General features: G+C 37.1%; 2 protein-coding genes across 3 annotated transcripts; both read right to left on the reverse strand.

Moving 5' to 3' along the window:
• Positions 1-913: 913 nt before the first annotated feature.
• On the reverse strand, positions 914-6,397 carry LOC137715425 (uncharacterized). Of its 2 annotated transcripts, none has more exons than XM_068454754.2 (8): positions 6,203-6,397; positions 4,577-5,671; positions 4,136-4,254; positions 2,164-3,108; positions 1,768-2,080; positions 1,493-1,658; positions 1,189-1,294; positions 914-1,094 (listed from the first exon to the last, which is right to left on the reverse strand). In XM_068454754.2, exons 2-8 carry the CDS (start codon positions 5,402-5,404, stop codon positions 977-979), a joined length of 2,595 nt encoding a protein of 864 aa, XP_068310855.1. In that variant the 5' UTR covers positions 5,405-5,671; positions 6,203-6,397; the 3' UTR covers positions 914-976. The 2 variants fall into 2 exon arrangements, with proteins under 2 accessions (XP_068310855.1, XP_068310856.1); XM_068454755.2 differs by having other exon boundaries at positions 5,761-6,367.
• Positions 6,398-19,945: 13,548 nt separating this feature from the next.
• LOC137714117 (uncharacterized protein At1g08160) lies at positions 19,946-20,875 on the reverse strand. Its single transcript, XM_068453401.2, has one exon. The coding sequence runs from the start codon at positions 20,782-20,784 to the stop codon at positions 20,188-20,190; it is 597 nt and encodes a 198-aa protein (XP_068309502.1). The 5' UTR covers positions 20,785-20,875; the 3' UTR covers positions 19,946-20,187.
• Positions 20,876-22,885: the final 2,010 nt, after the last annotated feature.

A 22,885-nucleotide genomic window follows, 5' to 3' on the forward strand; every position in this document is an offset into this window, starting at 1 on the left:
GAAAGCAATTTTGATGAAAATATTTATATAATTAATCATTCGTAAAAATGCAACTAAATCCTAAAGATACAATGAAGTGTTTTTCTCTAAAAAATCTTTCAATTATTTTAAAAACGTCTACAAACAAGAACTACAAGCGGTTGAATGCATAAAAAAAAAAAATATATTACAATCACTTATATTATGACACTAGGCATTACACCGAATAATCATTCTTTGATAAATGATCAATATGAGTCAGACTCAATAGAATTTAATTAATCATTTTTTCTATCGTTAAGGTGAAGAACTGAACCAAGAATTATCTTTCTTTATCATCAATTGAATCACTGTTCGAGACCAAGGATTCTATTTTATCATCAATCCAATCATCGTTCACGTTTTTTCTTTTTCTTATCAATGAATAGATCTTTTTACTTGTATGACTTAGATGTCTCATATTTTGTCGAAAAAACGATTCGATTAATGGGATTTTGTATGATATTTATGAAATTGATGAGATTGATATTTAAATATTTCTTCTTAAAAAGTATTGATTTGACCCATAAGCGGAATCATCACTCCATAGCATGTTGCCGCCAAAAGCTTGTATTTCTTTTAGAAGGCGCTACACTGAAGAATTTCTCTTATCCTTCTAAATTAAAGCACACTATATAATACTAACGTCTATTGATATTTTTTACTAGTAAGTTAAAAGTTTAAATTTCAATTATTGTGAGCCGCAAGTTAAATATGCTAAAACTAAAAGTGAACGAATTCACAAGTATATTTACTGACTTTATGGTATACGAGCTTTGCATTCTATTTTATTAAATTAAAATTGAATCAAGGACAGTGCGATGTCAATCATAATTTCCACATAAGACGCCATTCCACCAAGGACCAAAGAACAGAGAAAAAAGAGATTGGATGGTGGCTGCAAAAACGTATGATTGCTATATATATATCGTTTGTTAATTTAACTTTATTTCTCAAATTACAACACGGAAAAAGCACGAATCGCCTCAATTGCGGGTGCTCTACACATCGGACATTTTCCGCTGCTCTCAATCAATTTGGTAGCACATTGTGAACATGTGCACATGTGCCCACATCTGTAAGAAGAAATCAACAGAAATCGGACAACGGTGTTAGAATCTCTACATGCCGAAAAATTGAATCACGATGGTACATGTTTTGGAGTTTTACCTGTACAATAAAGAATCGATGCTGCTTTCACAACATATACAGCAAATTCCTTTCCTTACATGATCCCATTCAGACCCATCTTCTAGCAGACCGTCTTGACACGCCCCTGCAAAAGAAGGCACCTCACAAAGTCAATTCAAAGAAAGCACACAATGCATCCAAGAGGGAAATTACATGGTACAATGCGGGAGAAACGTGTTATACATACATCTTTCCCTCATATAAGAATGCCATCTAGAAATATTATCAGGAGTTCAGAACTTCACAAAGCTAACTGAGAGTGGTCAATGTATTGTAGACAAACCTTGTGAACCAGCTGATCTATTCAGGGCATCAGAAACTTCCTGTCTTATTGAGCGCTGCAACTCAAGTTGCATATCCATGCAGGCCTCCATCATTCGTTGCAAGTTATTCATCCTCTGTTGTAGCCTGGCCATGTCAATCCTCATATCGTTAATTATATCCCAGTCCTGTATCCGTAAGCAATGAGTCAATTAAATAATCCAAAGGTAGGCATAAAAAAAATATTAGTGTTTCAATACCAGACCATAAGATATGAGAAGCATTGTGCAAACTCACAATTCCATAACGTTGATGCATGTCATGCTGTGGCCAATTATCAGGGTGTGACTCCTGGTCCCAAAGTGAAGAGGAAGGTATTTGCTGTGATCGTAGAGCAGTACTAGGACTATGACTCTCAACAGCATGCACTTGACCCCCATTTCGATATGCACCAGTCTGGTCTAGATCCTGTTCTGCAGATTCAGGAGAAGGTGATGTATCATCGAGCTCCCAGTCAATGGCAGCATGACTTTGCCTTTCCACATATGATTGTAACAGTCGATCTAGATTCTGACGGAAACCACTACTAAGAAGATTAGAGACCCTTCTCCTGCAACATTAATAAGATTTCCATAAGAAAAACAGATCCATCAGAAGCCTACGGCATATTCATAAATTAATAACATTTCATACCTGCTTAGGAGTTCCCTTAGCTCAGTACCAGGAGCATTATCATCATCCGGAAAATAAAATGTATCAATCTGCCTGACCGGATCAACATCCTGGTCCGATGGCTCTTCTAACCAACTTTGAACAGCCTCCTGCAAACCACCTTCGTCGTGCCAAACTTCAGGAACTTCTTCAATATGACTGTTTTCTCTATCTTCGCTCTCCAACAACTCCTGGGGCCATTCATAAGCAGTTGTTTCCTGCTGTTCCCCAGCTATATCTTCCCCAACGTTTTCTCTCAAGTCATTATACTCAACAACAGGTTGTTCCAAGTCCCTTTCGGCATCTTCTGAAACTTGATCCTGCCATTGTTGTACCTGAGAAGTAAATTCTTGAAAATTTACATCCCCAAGCACAGTTCCTCGTAAATTATATGTATGATCAGATCGTTCACCTATTACACTTGCCTCCCCACTCGGCTCAGACTGCTCATTAGACATATCACTGACTTCTCGCATGTTACTGTGTCCACCAGCATCATCTTGCAAAGTTTCTGGGGGCTGCTCAACGGCAGTGGTTGTATGTAAGTCCCCAATCATGTTATGACCAGTACCATCCCTCCTTTGAATAAATTCAGTGATAGTTGAGCATTGCCAGTCTCTTACAACATTATCTGGAACTTCTTCTTGCCAGCGCTCTACAGGAGCATCAGGTTCTTCTGAATCTATGTCTTGAATGGCGTTGCCACCTATATCCGTGTGATCTGATATACCACAGCGATGTTCTCGGTCCTCACTTGCCTCATCATTAGTGGCAGATTGTTCAGAAGACCCAGCTAGGACCTCATGTGTGTTGTCTACTTGAGTATCCCCATTTCTACTACCAATAGAAACACTAGAAGATGTCTCAGACTGGCTGCTGCTTACTGGACCGGAAACAGAACTATCCAATCTGGAGCAAAAACCGTCCCTACTCAAAGAATAGATTTCAAAATATCGATGAGAAATAAATAAAAACATTCTTTTTTTCAATATAAAGAGTTGAAATAAAAACTTAATTCAGTATTAATCTATGAAATAAAGATTCACTGACAACTTCGATGATAAAAACGAAAAAACACATTAATGGAACCAGTCTATAATAAAGATTTAAGAGATGCTCTAAGGGTGAAACTATATTTCCATCACATACTATACTACATACATGACTAGCGTTAAAAACAAAAAATTACATGGGACAAAGTCCAAAAACATAATCAATTCCTAATTTACTACCAGTCAGAACAGCACCATGAGCAGCAATTACAGTGCCACATCATACCCAAATGGTGGTAAGGGGTTAAGAAAAAGAAAAAGAGTTCAATCTCACTGTGTGAAAGGTAAATTGTTTGTTGTTTAAAACTTTTCATCCACAAAACCAGTGGGGGAGAAGAGAAACTGAAGAAAACTGGTACAGCTTGACAGCCTCCCACTTAATAGTGTGTCCAGAACACATTCACCTGTTTGTTTGACCATTAAAATAAGTTGCGAGCACAAGCTAATAGCTATGATTTGGCGTCTTCCAAATAATCAAAATTTAAAAACTTCACAATCTGCCTAACGTAATTTAGGCCACAATCATCTTTCTATTGTGGAACACCCTTCAACCCCCCATAAACTAAACATATTATACCAAAAGCAATTTCACGATTCAATAGAGGTTGGGAGATACATCAAATAGCCATCCATGAACAAACCTTGGAAGATAATACAAACAAAAAGAAAATACAAATGATACCAAAAAGGAAAGAGAATTATAAGGATGGGTCAAATCATCACTCTGAGACGATGCAATTCCAATTATTTAATCGCACAAAATTTACAAAGAAATCCCACGGTAACCCAAACAAAAAGGTAGAATGAAAAGTCAAGCAAAACTTAAGAAAACAAATTAGAGCATAACTTTGCAAAGAAAATGAAAGATAAATATTTTTCAAATTAAAGCAGCGCAAAAATACCTTAGACCAGAGACTGTGTGCCTTTGTCTCAATAAGCCTAATTCATTTTCAGCCATGGAAGTAGGTCTCTCATTCTCAATCACTCTAGCATTTCGTAAGAATCTTCCTCTAAGCAATGACTGCAGGAGAAAAGAGAAACAATATTGACATACCAGTACCCAAAAAGACTTTCCATGCCTTGAAGTTTAAAATCAATAGAAATATGCATTATTACACTTATATAATATAGCACTAACAAGTAACAAAATTGGTTTTCGTCTCAAAGATCACCTGTGTGGATATTCACATTATCCGATGAAAATAAAATATCATACTTACAAACTTTCACAAAAATTACAATGTAAGTTCAAGTATAATTAACTCAAAAAAAACCCATTTTTAAAGAGCAGAGCACCCATATGATAAGTAAGTGAAGATATGGAAAGCATTATAGCCATGAACCTGAATGCGGTTGCGGTGAGCAAACTGTGATACAGCCTTGTGCTCCAACAAGACTTGAAGTTCCCCTTGTCTTTCCCTCTCAGCCTTCCTTACCATATCCAGCATAGCCTGTCTACCACATAATTTACGAATCCCCCTTCGTGTATGCCCAGACCGGCCTTCAGTTTGGTTAACAATCAATCCATTACGAACTCTTTCAATTTGATTACCAATTTCAGCAGGTTGTTCTCCTCTATTGTCACCAGAAGCACCTCTCTGCTGGCTGTTAAGTCGCACCCACTCCCTTACAATTCTCACCCTCTCCTGTTCAGTTTCACCGAGCCAGTCTGCCCTTGAACTGTTATTCAAATGAGAACCATTTGACATATATTCAGCCCCACCACAAGTCATCCATTCCCTGAAAACTTGCCTCACCCTCCCCCTTTCAACCTCCCCAAAATCAGAATGCTCACTGCTTAAATTACTGCACTCCTCATGTTCATTTGACGACCCAATTTGACCTCGGGACCATAATCGGCACTCACTCTCACCCACACTCACATCCTCCAAATCACCTGGGTGGTCACTACCGTGGTCTTCAGTAGTGTCTACTCTCGAGATCTCATCTATCAACCTATCACTCCTTTGTAGAATCAACCTCTCACTATCTCTCTCTTGGGAACGACTCGCGACATGCTCATCCTCAAGCTCTCGCCACCTTTGTAGCAGGAAGGATGCGCGGGTACTCATGCTCCCTTCATCACGCATTCGCCCAGATGAATGAGACTGAGAGTCTCTAAGGAAAGAAGGTTCAAGCACAGAAACATTGTGTGGACCAGCAATAGCCATTCTCGAAAATCCAAACTAAAAATTCGTTCTTCAACCCATCTGTATAAAACGCATAAAAAGGCGCATTCTTTACAGGAATTACAATCAGATGATTCTTTAAAAAAACAGATCATCAAATTCAGCAAGATTAGTTAAGCTCGTAGCCATTGTCTCTGTCATCATTGCCAACACAAAGGTGATAAAACAGACTCATCCAACCCAACACCCATTAAATTATCCAATTCCTTCAAGCAATCATCACAGCTGTGACATATTCCTTCACCTTTGCTGTATCCAGAAAACAAAAACAAAAACAAAATCAATATTTTACCTTCAAATTACTATCAATTAGTTAAAAGAATGCTTACATTATATACCTCAAAACGTAAATGGGAAGAAATTGAAGAAACAAAAACTTGCCAAAAATCCAAAACCCCGAAATCACCGGAGTCAAAATTCAACAACTCCTCAATCCTCTGTTTGGTCTCTGAGAAAATGCACAAACGGACAAGAAACTAAGGCGTAGAATCCCATATTCCTCACCATTTGGAACCCCACTAACATCGCAACACCACATTTAGACTTAGTCAACCTTAAACTTACCACACCTAACAGCCAAACCCCCAGATTCACATATCCATTTTCCATCATTTTCCCTAAACTTTCTCGGCAACCAAACAGAAAATTGAATCGAATAGTAAATCGGCATTACAAATCAACCGCTCAGAGCAATCTAAACCGACGAAATCACCGAACAGAGCGTGAAACCGCGAGGATTTAAATAAAACACTGGGGAAATTTGAGGAGTGAGAAACTTACCAGCGAAGCTCTCTGCCTCGTGATTTGGGAGTAAAGGAAACGAAAACCCTAGCTGTGTAGAAAGTAACAGGGAGAGAGAGAGAGAGAGGATTTAGAGAGAGGATTTAGAAGTTTCAGAGAGAGAGAGGGAAGAGCAGCGAATTTGCGAAGAATAAATGGAAACACGTCACGGTTGGGAGGCTTTTCCCCCATAAATATTTGCCGTAACGCCAACGTCAACAAATTTTTAGGGGAGGCCGCCAGGGGCTGTCACGTGGCACGTGTTCGTTCGGTCGTTTTACGAAACCTGCCAAATCTTAAATTTAACGGGAAGTGGGGAGCAAGCTTGGGAGATGGAGACGGCGTCGTTTGGATTGTCAGTCGTTGGGGGATACGGCGCCGTTTGGATGGCTTCCTTTTGTAAGTATCTCAGTGGTGTGTGCGTCGTGCGAATCAGTGATTGGGCTCCCTTTTATCCAATTTATTATGACATTAATCAAAGTAATTAATTATCAATTTATGTTGGAAAGAAAATATGGTTTAAATTATTGGAGACCGGTCGCGTTTTCTTCCATTTTGGATGGAGATGGTACAACCTTTGAGGCATTTTTCACCGTAAGTTGTTGGAATAGCACTAGGAGAAATGTTATGGAAGCTCTTTTAAATCTATTTGTTTATAATTTATCATTAATTTTTATACTAATATTATAAAATATTATGTAAAAAAAAAATAAAGTTGTTAAGAGTCCATAAAAAAATTTACTTAACGTGTTCTCGAACATTAATTTGAAAGAATACTGATATAATTTTATTATCAAAAGAAAAAAGTAGTACAATCATTTTAATGTTTATACTATATGGTATGACAAAGATTTGCCAACCAATAGAATTAGGTTTACGAAGGATGTGAAGCACATATACATATACATATATATATATATATATATATATATATATATATATCTCTGCAAAGGTAAAGGCATAACTAGATGTTACTCAATACTAGGATTTAGTAGTATTCATCTTCACTTGTAACTAAAAGGTCTTATGTTTGAATTTCACCAAAGAAAATTTTGAACAACATTATTGATAGTTTATTATGAGGTTTAGCCTATTTCTCCACCCTAATATCGTTTGTTTTAATAAAAATTTAAAAATTTAAAAAAAAAAGGCATAACTAGCTAGGTTATATTATGGAAAACCTTTAGATATGGACCAATCAACTCCCATCATCAGTAATCCACAAAGTCCAATCTCTTAACTTGTATAAGTTAAAGTCGATCTTTAGAATTAGAATCCGTCGAGGATCATCATTGCAAAATAAAATTTGAATTTTCAAAAACAAAAAGGCCTTAAAGTCCATGAGTGCAAAATTAGTTTTATGGAAAGATATATAGTCAATTATTATGATACAAACAAGATTAGTTTTAGGATACACTAGCCGATGAATTCGTACGGAAATTAAAATCTTAAGATTGAATAGACCAAATGAAAATTTAAAAATGTAAATAAAAAGAGGAGTGCAGAAAAAAAACTATAAACTCAGTAGTTACTCACATTGTTGAAGAAAAGAAAAATTGATATAGAAGATTTGAGATTGAAGTTAGGCATCATAAAAAAGATAAAAACGAAACAGTATTAAATTCAACTTTTTATTTTTGAGCAAACGATATTCTTCCATTAGTGAAAAGAAAAGTATTGAATTCATAAAGGAAAAAGAATGAAGTCACCATGTGGCCCTTGATGGTCATAAAAGATATTTAAAATTCTAGCTTTTAGATAGGTGCATTTGGCTCATGAAATCTATGCATCAACCAAAATCTTGAATGATGTAGTTGTATAAAAAGTCGTGTTAGATCTTAATAAAGTTTGCCTCAAATCAACACGAGTGAATTTTTAATTTCAAATTAATAAAGTTTCCTCATTACATAGTTAGATTAAGATTTTTCTTTTTTTTTTTTTTTTGGGTAATTCAACAGATTGAGTCTTCTTTGTTCTAAAGCAATTGAAGGTGTTTAGGTGTTTGAAAGTGTATTTAAAAGTGCTCATGTATTTAAAATTAAAAAAATACCGGTTATGTACTTTTTTTTAAGAAACAATTCAAGTGATTTTTTAATAAATACTCACATTTTAATTAAAAGTTTAACAGTACTTCTAATAGATGCGCTCCAATTGAAAGTACTTCTAAGCAAAAGTGCTCTCTAAAGAAACATTTCCATACAGGCTATAAAAATGCTTGTTAAAGAATGGTTTTCTAGTATGAATAATACTTGCATTCTCTATTGGGATATGAGCTCATTCCCTCACTTGCAATAATGTATTTTTATTGTAGAAATTTCATAATCCAAAACCATCCAATTTCTTAATATTCATTTGAAGATCATTTTTACAACAAATACTTCAAAAATAAATGGACGGCTCATCATTAATATGTTACTTGGTACTTAAACCTTTGATTTATTTAATACATTTGGATGACTAAACAATCTCCGTTTTGAATGATTTTTTGTAGGGACAATCTTTCAAATGAAGATTAAGAAATTGAATGGTTTCATTATAAAAATTCTATGACGAAGATACGTTATTTGTAAGTGAGAGAATGAGCTCATTATTCAATGGCCAAAGGGGAATGCAAGTATTATCCTTCTTGTATTAATAAATGGTACGTTTTTCAAAGGATAATATTTGCGTTCCCCCTTTGGGAGAATGCACATATCCCACTTCTTTCTAATAACGTATATTAACCGTATATATTTCATAATAAAAAAATTTCAGTTTCTTAATCTTCATTTGAATAAAAAAAATCGTTCGAATCAGAGATCATCTAGTCACCAAATATGTGAAACAAATCAAAGATATGAGTACCAAGTAATATATTCATGATGAACCGTCCACTTATTTGATACATTTGAATGCTTAAACGATCTCTTATTCGAATAATTTTTTGTAAGGATGATCTTCAAATGAATATTAAGAAGTGAACATTTATGATTATGTAGTTTAAAAAATAAAAGGGTAAATCTCAGTTTACTACCCTCAAATTTCGTGGTTTTCAACATTTGATACTTGAAGTTTTTTTCGTCCCAAAGCCATACCTAAAGTGTTAATTTTGGGATAGCCTCATACATCTGTTAGTCTGGGTGTTAAGTCTCTCGTTAACTGATGACATGGCGCCCATGTGGACATTGATTGGGCACCATGTGTCATTAAGGGGTCCACGTGGAAATTAAAAATTAAAAAAAAATTTTGGAGACAAAAAATAAAATAAAATAAAAGTTGGTCGTCTTCCCCGACCTTCCCTTCCTCTATGGCCACTACCCCCACTCCCTCATCTCCTCTTCCCTCCCCTTCTCTCTCCACGTTAGCCTCGTCGGCCCTTCCTTCCCCTCCAGCTTCGCCGCCCTCCTCTCCTCCTTCCTCACCGCCACCTCCCAACCCACCAATCACTTCCACGTTATCACCCTTACAAATCCCTCTCTCACCGCCTCGTTGTCCAGCACTCTCTCCACCTCGACGTTTCTCACTCCCCCTTCTTGCCTCCATCCTCACTAAAACCCTAAGCTCCGAGCTCGCCAAAACCACCTCTAGCCTCCAATCGCTGCTCATCTCCGTCCCTACGACTTAATCGACCAAATCATTAAGTGTTTGGGTAGCAATCCCAACCCTATGCTTACAATTACTGATATGGGGACTCTTCCCCTGCATTCACCAAGTGTTTGGGCATCATTTGGACCGGGAAAGGCCGGTATATCTGGATCGATTTGGGCATTGAACCGGTAGATTATGACCCTGCACTATCAGGTGGTGGGTGGGTGGGTGGGTGGAGTCAAAGACGGAGAGGGAAGGGTGGATGTATGACGAGTTGAAGAGAAAAGGTTGGTGGGTTGGTGCAGAGGTGAGAATGGAGGGATAAAGGAGGAAAGGAAGGTTGGGGAAGACGACCAAATTTTATTTATTTATTTTGTCTCCATTTTTTTTTTAATTTCCACGTGGACCCCTTAATGACACGTAGAGCCCAATCATTGTCCATATGGATGCCACATCATCAGTTAACAGGAGATTTAACAGCCCGACTAACGGATGTATGAGACTGTCTTAAATTAACACTTTAGGTATGACTCTGGAACGAAAAAAACTTTATGTGTCAAATGTTGAAAACCACAACATTTGAAGATAGTAAACTGAGATTTATCCAAAATAAAAATACATTCTCAGTAAAAGGTAAGATATGTGCATTCCTCCATGAGGAAAGCAAGTATATCAATGGAATCGGCCATGTACTTAAACTTTTGGGATTATTATTATTATTAATTTTTTTTTTTGGTCAATCTTTCTGAATTAGTTTAACAAAAAGTAAATTGGAATAATTAATAAATCTCTAAGCCTGTTCACAAGTTGGTCATCCATCAAATTATTCCAACCATAAGAAAATTTCAAACTAAAAAATCCATAAAAATATGTCTCGACTTCAGCGTTGTCAACCATGTCGGTGACACTGACAGTACACTTCTGTAATAAATCGTGGCTTCGGTTTATAAAAATGAATGGTGCTTATTGTCTTATTATATGTTAGCACTATTTTAGTTAGTTTGATGCCCCAACTAAATGTTGATGAACTTGAGTAATAACATTGTGCCCAAAATGGGCCACATTTAATCAACATTTGACAATTATGCAATTCCGAGCAATCTTTGTTATTGCTGGATTAGGCTCGTTGGCTGGTATTTGTTTTGTCAATTTGCTAGTATACATTCTTACTTACTAGCCTTCATGCACGTGCGTGATCCAGCCCGTTGGTTGGTATTTGTTTTGTCAATTTGCTAGTATACATTCTTACTTATTAGCCTTCATGCACACGCTCACGTGCGTGCAGAAGATATTTTTTGAATCATAGCATACTACGCGCGATTTACATGTTTTAAATGTGACATCCCACATCACCCAGAGGAGTGATCCTTAAATGTATATTCCCATCCCTACCTAGCACGAGACCTTTTGGGAGCTCACTGGCTTCGGGTTCCATAGGAACTCCGAAGTTAAGCGAGAAAGAGGGCTAGAGCAATCCCATAATGGGTGACCCACTGGGAAGTTGCTCGTGAGTTCCCAAAAACAAAACCGTGAGGGAATGGTAAGCCCAAAGCGGACAATATCGTGCTACGGTGGTGGAGCGGGCCCGGGAAGTGATCCGCCTCGGGCGGGGATGTGACAAATTGGTATCAGAACCTAACCCTGGTCGCGTGTGTGCCGACGAGGACGTCGGGCCCCTAAGGGGGGTGGATTGTGACATCCCACATCACCCAGGGGAGTGATGCTTAAATGTATATTCCCATCCCTACCTAGCACGAGGCCTTTTGGGAGCTCATTGGCTTCGGGTTCCATAGGAACTCCGAAGTTAAGCGAGAAAGAGGGCTAGAGCAATCCCATGATGGGTGACCCACTGGGAAGTTGCTCGTGAGTTCCCAAAAACAAAACCGTGAGGGAATGGTAAGCCCAAAGCGGACAATATCGTGCTACGGTGGTGGAGCGGGCTCAGGAAGTGATTCGCCTCGGGCCGGGATGTGACATTAAATCATGTTAGAAGAAAAATCAAATATTTGAAGTAAATTAATAATCTTAGATCATACTAGAAGAAACCCCTCATAAACTAATTAAAGCAGTTGAATTCACATAATAAAAATTAGTCTCTATAGAATTTACATTAAGAATAGAGAAAATAATATTTAATAAACAATTGATTGAATCATATTATTGTTAGCCCATTGTGAGGCAAAGCCCACCCCTTCCCCCTTAGTGTCGATAATATCGTTTGTTAATAAACAAAAAAAATCATTTGACAACTAATTTAATTACATTATTATCCGCGTGCGAAATATTTTTTTTAATAATCGGCATTACAGGTCTCTTAAGATGTTTTGAACGTGTTTAAAATAGGGAAAATAATATTTAATAAACAACTAATTGAATCACATTATTGCTAGCCCATTATGAAACTAAGCCCATCTCTTTTCTCCTTAGTATAGATAATATTATTTGTTACAACAAAAAAAAAAAAAAAACAATCATTTGACAACTAATTTAATCATGTTATTATCTCCGTGCGAATTTATAACTGGCATTATTTGATGCATTATTTTGGGATTTTTTGAAGTTTTTTGTTTTGAGGGCATTTTTGTCCATTTATTTTTTGTAAAGCATTATGACACCAAAACACTATTCACCTTTTGTGTTCTCTTTATATATAGAGAGATTATATTCACATGCCCCAACTTATTTTTCTCACACTCTTTTAATTTTTTAATATTTTCTACACATCACTAACACTTAATAGAAAAATATTAAAAAATTAAAAAGGTGTTGGAGAAATCATTTGGGATGTGTGAATATAATCTTCCTATATATAATATAAAATATAATATAATATATTATAATATATATATATATATATATATATATATATAGATATAAAATAGATAGATTTCTTGCAATAGAATAGAACATATCAAAATATAATTAAGGAACCAATATAGATATGAGTGTGCGGAAACCATTTGTAGGAAAATAATTCTAAAACGCCCTTTTGTACCGTTGTACTTTTCTTCTTAAGATGTTAGATTGAATAAATAAAAGATTATTAAACGAAAACTAAGGAGAGACGGTAGGCGCTAGGCAGCGGATTGGAGCCTAGCGCCTAGGTAGGTGGAAGCTTAGGTAGATTTAAGTAAACTTATTATTATCATATAAATAAGTGCATGTTTATATATAAAAAATACATAATTGTATTGGGACACATAAATTGAAAATTATAATGACATATAGATTATAAAGTAACAGAACATATTGAAAACATAAAGAACCTGAATATAGTGAGCGTTCATCTAAGTATTTAATGTCTCTTACAATTATCAAAAAAATAAAATACAAAATGAAAACGATCTATTTTCTGTTTAAGTGAGAGCTGCGACTTAAGTGGGTACCTGGGTTGTGACAGCCCGTCCCGGACTTTTCGTAACGTAGGGGTGAAATGACGATTTTGCCCCTAGTATGTTTGTTTCGTTGTGTGGTCATTTTTGGGTTTTGGTTGGTTGATTTTGGACTATACACACACACCCACACTCATTTCTCTCTCTGCCCTGTCCCGAGTCCCTCTCTCTCTCCCTTTCCTATCTTCTTCATACGGACAACACCCAAAACCCTTGGAATCGTCACGGATCGAGGAAACAAACTACATATTTGTGCTCGAGAAGTCCTTAGGAGTTCAACCATACCCATTTCAAGTAAGGGAACCTTCATTTTCACGTCGAACCCGAGAGGTGTAAATCGGGGTACTGTTCATGCACACGTTAATTCTTATGTTTTTTGGAATTTCAAGCTTGTAGGAAGCTTGGTGAGGTTCTTAGGAGGCTCGGGGTGGTTCGTTTAAAGGTTTTGGACGTCGGGATCGTGAGTTGCAGGTTTGGCTGGAGTTGGTGGTGTTTTCCCGACGAGATTCCTATGGTTTTAGTGCTTGAAAGTGGTATGGATTTGTTCCTTTTGTTGTAAGCTTCATTTTGGTACCAATTTTGTGAAATTTGGATGAAAAACGAGTGAGATATCATGTTTTGAATTTTTCCCGGTTTTCTGGCGCCGGAGGTTGGCCGGAGAAGATGACGGAATATTCCTAATGGCGTTAACGAAATCAGTTAGATTTAATGGAATATTCCTGACGGCGTTAACTGACGCTGTCAGTGTGCCAGGCACGTACTTGCGCGTGTGGCCGTGCCTTGGCCAGCGCGTGGGGGCGCGTGCGGTGTCAGAAAATTATTTTAAAAATATGGGGATGTTTGTGAGGTTGAGTAGATCACGTTGGTGTATTCATACACCCCATTTGAGCATTGTATGATAAGTTATTTCGTAATGTTGGTTATGTGCTTTAAAATTTACGTTTTTATAGTTGTTTCGCATATAGGTGAGACCTATCCCGAGGACGAGCGCGGTCACTCGAGGTAAGGGGGTTGCGACCCTTCTACATACCAGTGAGTGGGCTTTTGGTTTTCCGTATATACCTATATACTTGTGTTTTTCCCAGAAAGTGAAATGAAACGTTTATATGTTTTATATGCCATGCATTATGTTTGCCCGTTTAATTATGCATTATTAGTTGCATATATATGTGTTTGGTGCTGCAGATGCACAGGTAAGTGTCAGGTAAGTTATGGTTTATGTTTATGTTTAGTAGTGATTTGAGATGCATAGAGAGCTCATAACCTGCACCCCCGGTGTTAGTGCTCCTGCCCAGAGTTGGGCACAGTCCTTCACGTGGTGTTCACCTCCCGCACCACACGCTCATCTTAGATCCAAGTTAGGTGCACAGTCCTGTCGTACAGACCACTTTAGGTGGTTTCGACTCGTAGGTGACTCGCAATCATTCGCCCAGTCTTTACGTGATCGTAGCACTTGAGCGTACTTATTATACACCCAGTCCTGTCGTACAAACCACTTTAGGTGGTTCTGACTCGTGTGCATGTGTAGTTAGTGAGTTGAAGATTTGAGCTCTAGATTCAGCTGTACAGGTCACGTTAGGTGACTCCGGTTGACAGATTACATGGCATGGTTTGGCATTACCTGAGTACTTGCATCTTATTTAGAGGCATTTGGCATGGCATATTTCTGAGCATGATTTATATATATGTATATATTATACTTTTTTGGGAATTATACAGGTTTTACGGCAAGGGGTTAGAACTTTATTTATGAAATGATTTTTGAAAAGCTTTGTTTTTGCCCACTCACGTTTTCTGTTTTGCGCCCCTCCAGGTTCTAGTTTGTCTAGCGCTTTGGTGGCTCCCCAGAGGATTTCTCGGCTTATCTAACAGAATATCACCAGTGTAGGACCACCTTTGGGTGTATTTATTTAGTGTTGTTTCTCCCGGACTGTACTAGGTCTTCCGTGCTCTGAACTTGGTTTTTCACACTTACGCTTGCACATGTATGTTATTTACTTTGTGTATAGCTAGGTTTGTTACTTTTCGTACGTTTATTATTATTTCTTAGCTTCCGCACTGTGCACATGGTTACGTCATTTCAACGTGACGGCCAGCATGCCCTGATCTCGGTCGGGGTGTGTCATGGGTGGGTCTAGGCAGACGCCTAAACAGACTACGTCTAAGCAGGTCTAGGCGACCTTTCTTAATTTTCAAACGTTTAAGATTAATCAGAGCGGTAACCAACCACCTAACTCCATGTCCACACTCCTTGATATTAAACTGAATGGTTCATTTTTCTTTGCTAATATTTTGAGTCTTAGAAGTGAAGTAAAAAAAGCACTAGCTAACATGGTCTCATAATTTATTGTTTTTAGGTACACATTATGAAATCCACATGCACCTCTGTCTGTAATTGCTTGATACATGGCCCCGACTAATTTGGCTTTGAAGCCAAACCCCACAGCTTTTGCTGCATGCATCTTGTTTTTCTCGTAGTGGCATTGGCACATCTACTTACCTCTTTGCATGCATGGGTCCTAGAGTACGTGAACATTCACGTTCTTCTGCCGCTCTCTAGCTCACTATCATCTATAAAATGCTTATGAGTTTTTTTTTTTGGGAGTCTAAATGAAATATTTTTGGTATTGTTCAATTTTAATATTAAGGACATTTTTAGCCTAAAAAGTCACTCATGATATTATTCACTTACACCTCTATTTTGTCCTTTTGATTAAAACTAAAGTTTTTGAGGACTTTTTGTTAGTTTTCCTTTTTTTTTTTTTTGGGTTAAGTTATAGTTCAAATGATTGAGAACGTTTAATTTAGGACTTGAGAACTTAGTAGAATTTTATTTTTTGAACAAATGATATTATCTACACTAAAGGGGATGAGGTAGGCTAAGCCTCACGATAGGCTAGCAATAATGTGGTTCAAATTCACCTTTGGCGATAATCGAACTTAAATCCTCTCACTTATAAGTGAAGATGAATACCACTATGATGTAGTACTCAATGGCAGCACCTAGTCGAAAGATTAGAATCAATCTAATCTAACCTCGTGGCTTGAAGGCCGGAGGAGTAATGACCATAATTTTAACCTAATTTGGTCATGAAAACATTGCAAAGAAGTATCATCATATCAAGAGTTAGTTGATAAGAAGATTCATTATTTAAAATATGTTTTTTTTTAAGATAAAAATATGTCAACAGCGTACATAAGATACATGTGTGGAGATGGACTCAGAGCATATTAGTCATTTTATTTTTATACAAACGATATTATCTACACTAAAGATGTAGAGAAGTAGGCTAAGCCTCACAATGAGCTTGCAATAATAATGTTCAAATTCACCTTTAGTGAGAATCGAACGTAAGAACTCTCACTTACAAATGAAGGGAAATATCACAAGACCGTAGTACCAAGTGACAACATATTAATCATCTTACCATTGGTGGATGACAATGATAATTCTCTCACTACATAAACAAGTATAAATAGATTTATGTACTCAATTTTGCTTCATGCATCTCTCCCTTCTTTTTACGAGGGGAAGTATCTCCCTTACCAACAATCCAGAAAATGTCCACAAAGAAAAGACTAATTGTAAAGAAAATGGTTGCCAAATCAATGTCTGCATATGGACAAGACAATGAGACGTCGACAAAGAGATACATAAAATGTGTTAGGTTACCCGTCTTTCAAATCCTTTTCTTGTTGATGTATATAGCTCTGCCCCTCCTTTTTCACATTGTCGTCCTTCGGGTCCTTGATCTTAATGGCATATTTCCTTTGCAGTACAAGACCAAGCAGAAATATCCCCAGCTTACAGGAATGTAGGGGAGGGGTCTAGAACAGAAAGGCTGATAGCTTTGCTTTGAGAACACAACTACCACATCAATATATATTTGCCGATTTTTGGGTAAAATAAGTCTCTTAATTCATTAAAACTGCTAATTTCATCCCTAATATTATACTAAAAGCTATTTTATCTAATTTTTGATCAATTTAAGTCACATGACACATTTTAGAGGCTAACACCGTCATTGTCTTGCCTATAAGCCCTTAATGTTGCATATAATTTGTAAATCTAACGTCTAATTTACCCTTCAAAGTTAACTCCATACATTATATTTTTGAAAAAGTAGGTCCTTAAACTATATAAAATTACCTATTACCGTCTAAGTGTGTCACATGACTTAAATTGGATAGAATAGCTTCGAATCTAATATTAGGGATGTAATTGGCAGATTTTACTAGTTTAAGGAATGATTTTTCTGAAAAATAAAAATAAAAATTAGGGACCTAATTTTCACTTAGGTAATAATTTAGGGACTAAATCAGCAGTTTACTCTATTTGCGGGGTTGTTAAGGGTTGGATGGAAAGAGTACATGCCAATAGAAGGGTTGGACCCCAATGCATGACTGTAAATATATTTTCAGTAATATTAGGTAGACTAATTTTTTAAATCACATTTGACAACCATGTAATGTATCAGTAATAAGAAACAAACATGTTAACCAATACATAATAATTCAATTATCAATAATCATGTCATATGATTTACTTCTTAGCATTACCCATATTTTTCTTCTCGATTAATGATAGATATACTAACTTTTTAGATCATATTTGTAAATCATGTGATGTGTCGTCAATAGAATATAAGCATATTAATCAACATTTAAGTAATAATTCATTAATCAATAACCAATTTAAATATATGATCTCCCTAGTATTACTATCTTCTCTAGCTTCAGAGGGGAAGAATGTAGTGGATGAAGCATGCCTATATTCCTATATAATATTTTTATATAGTATATATCATGCACGGATATATTTGCTCCACTTTGGTTGTTTTATTTATTTAATTTTTTTTTGTGGAGAAAGGGAAATATATTACACCACCCCCCCGCCCCCCCCGCGCGGGGGAAGAAACAAAACACAAGAAGGGCCCAAATACACACAAAGAACAAAAGAAAAAATGGACCCTAAAACACACAAACAAAGCCCAAAGAAAGCCTTCGGACTCAGCACGAACACACCACACAACAAAATAAACCCTAAATCACTGCTACTATAGCTGCTCCTCCTGCCGCCGACACTTCTCAACAATTTGAAGCCATCTCCGCCACAAGGACCTCCCATCACACCATCTCGAGTCCCAGAGTTGAGGAAAAAAAAAAGCCGCTCCATCCTCCCAAACCACCAAAACGATCGCCACCTTAGAATAAAGGAAGCCCGCGGGAAGAGAGATCCCACCGGCCTTGCCATGGCAAGAGCACCAAAACGATCGCCACCTTAGAATAAAGGAAGCCCGCGGGAAGAGAGATCCCACCGGCTTGCCATGGCAAGAGCCGGCGGCGACGCAGAAAATTGAACACGGTGTCACTCCACATTGGTTGTTTAGCTCGGTAGATTTCGTGCCATTTATTTTGCTCTGTTTCACATCAAATCAAATAAGGATGGAATCCCAAGGTCGATGCAATCCCATCTAACTAAAACAATTGGAGTTGTTATCACTATTACTTGAACGAGTTTCAATAACAACTTTCTGAGAAAGTGTTAGTGTAAGTTCACAATCATTAGTTCAAACATACGACTTGGCTAATCATGATAAAATGAAATACATATAAACGATTTCATTTTTATCCAACTAATGTTTTATTGTTTGAATTTTGTGTTTGATAGATTGGACTATACGTAAAATCTAAACATTTTTGGACTGATTGAATTTTGTGCTTGATTAGATTGGACGATGTGTGAAATCTAGGAAACCAACTTTGCTGGAGTGGCTGCCGGTATAAGGATTGAATTCCTTTAATAATATTTACACTTTATAAAAAATACTTCAAACTAAATACATTAAAAAAGAAAGAAAAGAAAATCAACTAATTACTTTATAACACGAAAGTAAACTTGTAGAGCAATATACAGAGCTATAGGATTGGTGTAGACTATTGATAGGTTTAGATGGTTGCCACCTAAAGGGTGTACGTAGACGTGAGTTGCTATGTGACATGAGTTATGTCTTATATAGTGGTAGAAATAGAGAATAAGGTTTCGTGAATTTGGTTCTTAGAATTGTTGGTTGTTGATGTTGGTATCGTCGATGAACATGGATGGACATTTATCAGTGACAAGCAAAAGGGCTTAATTCAATCCAATTCCGAAGTTTTGCTCCAAACATTGAAAACGTTTCCCGATCCAATCCGTCTAAAAATCACTCCTAGTTAGAAACTCCTAAATTTGAGGAGAGAGAAATTGGCTCCTAATGACTCATAGCATTAAAAGGATTTTGTATTTGCTTAGTAAAATCTCAAATTAATTAAAACCCTAAACTAGAGAGGATGTTGCGGGTGTTCCTATGTTAATGGTGTTTTAACTAAAACATTATCTAAAAAATAGAGTAGGATTGGAGATGCTCTAACGTCAACATTCATTTATGATACGAAGATCTTATAAAATCAGTTGCAAATTAATCAAGTACGACATATTTATGGAGAAGCGAATTTGATGGTTGATGAACTTGCGTCAATTGGTCATCACAAGATGACACAATGGAAGCTAAAATTAGGCGGATTAGCATCCATTGGCAACAAGACGTCACTTGCAATTGATACAATATAATCCTTCCAAAAATACTGAAAAGAAAGAGGTCAAAACATACACAAGTATTGCCTAAGCCCACACTTTCTTGCTATCTCGAACCAGAGCCCACAATTCAGAACAAGATAAAGAACTCAATAGCAAATTATCATCACCCTGAAGCAGTCTGGTCAATCCGTGTGGATTGGTTACAAATTTGCAATAAATAAATTGAATAAATATCTCAAACAATGATCTTACAAGAAAACTAACAACTTCAACACAAAGCAATACACAACAACGACCACACACATATGTAGTTCAGGAATACATGAAGAAAACAGTGTTTGTGACAGTCTGACTAAAAAACCATGGCAACAAATTGAATAAAAATCAAATCCCAAACAATAGAAAAAAAAAATTCAGTCATTGAAATTGCATGCATGCCGCAGGCTTGATCAAAGTTCAGCATAACAGTAAGTCCTCCTAAAACTCTTAGGCCTTGAGACCTCCAACACCGGGGAGCATGAAACCCTTAGAGTGCGGTGGCGTGACTTCCAAGCTCCAACCTTAAATCTAATCCTTGCCTTGAGCCAAACGTCAAACTGAATCTTCTCTGATCTTTTCTCAAGCATTAGATCCTTAGAGACGGAGCTGGAAAGTGCAGCGGAGCGAGCCGTGAAATTGAGATCAAAGCGCGTTACATTTCGATGGCGCTGATAGAAGGGATCAACCCCGGAAAATGCCAGAGTCTGGTCATTGTAATTCACAGTAGCTCCAATAGAGTCATAGTATATGGAGACTCTTTTGTTGGGATTATAGGATCTTACGACAAAATAAAAATTGGCTGAGAGGTGGTCATTCGTTAGGTTGAAGTTTTGGATCGAACCATTTTCGATGGTGTAAACAAGGCGTTTTGGCTTCACAACGAGCCAGGTGATGAGCACCACAAGACCCAAAAGGACAATCAAAGCTAGCAAGACTATGGCGATGATTCTAATTAGATTGGACTTCGATTTGGGTGCTTGTGAGGGCTGTGATGCAGAAGTAGGCATTGTGAGGAATTAGGGTTTTTTTGGACTAAATTTTGGTGGTGTTGGAGAAGCTAAAATTTGTTTCACTCTTTAAATTTTGCTTGGTGGGTTAAGAGCTGCAAAGTGCACCTATTCTAGTTCAAGTGAACTATATAAGAGAAGTCCTGGGGTCTCTGCCACGTTCTTTAACCCACCTTTTTCTCTGTCACCCCTACACTTTTTCTCTTTTTATTTCGTGCATGTAACTCAAGACATCTTGCTAAAGGACTGAGGTTAACAGTTTGTTCTTTTCTTCAGCTCTGGATGTCCTAAGATAGAAAAGTATTATATATGTGATTGAGACACTTGAAGCATCATTCTTAGTAATGTTTTCGTCATTATCGCTCATCGATCACCTGGCGACCAAGAGAATTAGAGAACTTGATTATGAAAAGGTGGCTTTTCCCTAATGTGAGATTATCTTGAGCGATAGTTGTAGGATGTGAGTAGTCAATCAATTGACACTATACAATTTATCAACCACCAGAACTATCTGACAAGAATCATCGTTTTAGAGAATTTCTATTTGCAAACGTTGGCTTTGGCTGTATGGCCGCTGAGGTGACAAGCTGCTACAGGTGCCCTGGATAACAAGAAGATCATCAAAGAAAAGAATATACTACCATATATATATCGGACAATGAAGGGAAGTGCCATTTCAATGTTGGCTTCATGTCACTAATTTGTTAAAATCAATATTTAATTACATAGATGTACTAAACCCACTCTTGCTTTGCCTCCAAGATATACTAAACCCACTCTTGGAAGCTGCTCTTTTTGTTTTTAATTTTTTATTCGTTCTTCCCATCTCCGCCAAAAAAGAAAATAATAATAATAATAATACAGGATCCCAGACTTAGAGCTCAAGTTTAACAAATAGAGGAAGATGATCTATCTTATTCGGCTGTAGCTACCCATGAAATTCCTTGTTCTACAAAGCTTCTAGGCATATACTTGAAGTGAAAAAACTAATCATTTGAAAGAAAGAAAGGGATGCCGCCAGACTCTCCATCATAGCTCGCTAGATGAATGGCTCACCCGTTCCAATGAAGAAGAGCTCATCGAGAGACAAAGAAAACGATGGGTTCAAACCGGATACAACCGTCACAAAACAAAAATTCGGCCTATTTGTGCTGTGATACACTTACCAAATACCATAATTGGATGAATTTCATACCAAGCAACGTAATTAATTCCTTACATGTATATTTTTTTTAAAAAAAAAAGCTAATATACATATATGCTTTACATATTCTAAATGTTTGAATTCTAATCAACCGACTTAAGGCTCATTAAATTTTCTTCTGGCAAGCAATTTTCTTGCCCATTGCAAAGCAATAAACTTTGTGCGCGATCATTCTTACCCGTCCAAAACTTAATTTGGTGACATTCACATGAATTCGAACACTTTATTGCTTTTCTTTAATGGCATCCCGAGATCCTCACATAAGCATCAAGCATATCAGAACGGAACGTGGACGAAACCTTTACTCAAACCCTATTTCCCCTAATTTATTTGTGCTCACAGACTTAATGGAGACAAATCGGTATCTACTCATACCTATAACCACATGCTTGCAACTAAAGGTGGCATGCACCCTTCATAATACTGCCACGCGTCATTATAATGGACGTCCACATCACTCACACTATGGGGGAAGCGCATGACAAGTGCGAGAGAAATAAAAAGAGAAAAGTGAGAGAGGAGAGAAAGAGATTTGGAGGGCAGAGAATCTTACTCTAATAAAAACCCTAATTGTAAATGGCAAGGGCTGCTAAAGGGAGGCAAAAGGTGAAAAAGAATGAAAAGGAAAGGACTAAAAGTGATGACACCAACTTCGGTGGTAGCCGGATATGCTTGGAAGATCCTAATGAAACCCTACATTCTTCAACAACCAACAGTCCTAACTTTTTTGCATTGCCTTCTCTCTCTCACCCCCGCTCTCTCTCTCTGCGTATAAATGGAGACCCTCTTCTCTCGTTCTCATTCACAACCACAGCAACATATTAAGAGACATATAGTATGAAATACTTCAGTTTTGGCCCCCAAGTGCCCTAGAATTCTAGGCCACCCCCACCATGC

Source organism: Pyrus communis, chromosome 3 (genome assembly GCF_041283825.1).
Source record: "Pyrus communis isolate YQ-2024b chromosome 3, ASM4128382v1, whole genome shotgun sequence".
Classification (NCBI taxonomy): Eukaryota; Viridiplantae; Streptophyta; class Magnoliopsida; order Rosales; family Rosaceae; genus Pyrus; species Pyrus communis.

What these genes read in the sequence shown, in the direction of transcription:
- LOC137715425 (XM_068454754.2), bottom strand. Translation starts at nt 5,404, where the DNA reads ATGGCTATTGCTGGTCCACACAATGTTTCTGTGCTTGAACCTTCTTTC. An exon ending in TGCATCAACGTTATGGAATT is followed by an intron (nt 1,659 to 1,767) that starts GTGAGTTTGCAC and finishes TTACGGATACAG; the next exon opens with GACTGGGATATAATTAACGA. An exon ending in TAGATCAGCTGGTTCACAAG is followed by an intron (nt 1,295 to 1,492) that starts GTTTGTCTACAA and finishes CTTCTTTTGCAG; the next exon opens with GGGCGTGTCAAGACGGTCTG.
- LOC137714117 (XM_068453401.2), bottom strand. Translation starts at nt 20,784, where the DNA reads ATGCCTACTTCTGCATCACAGCCCTCACAAGCACCCAAATCGAAGTCC.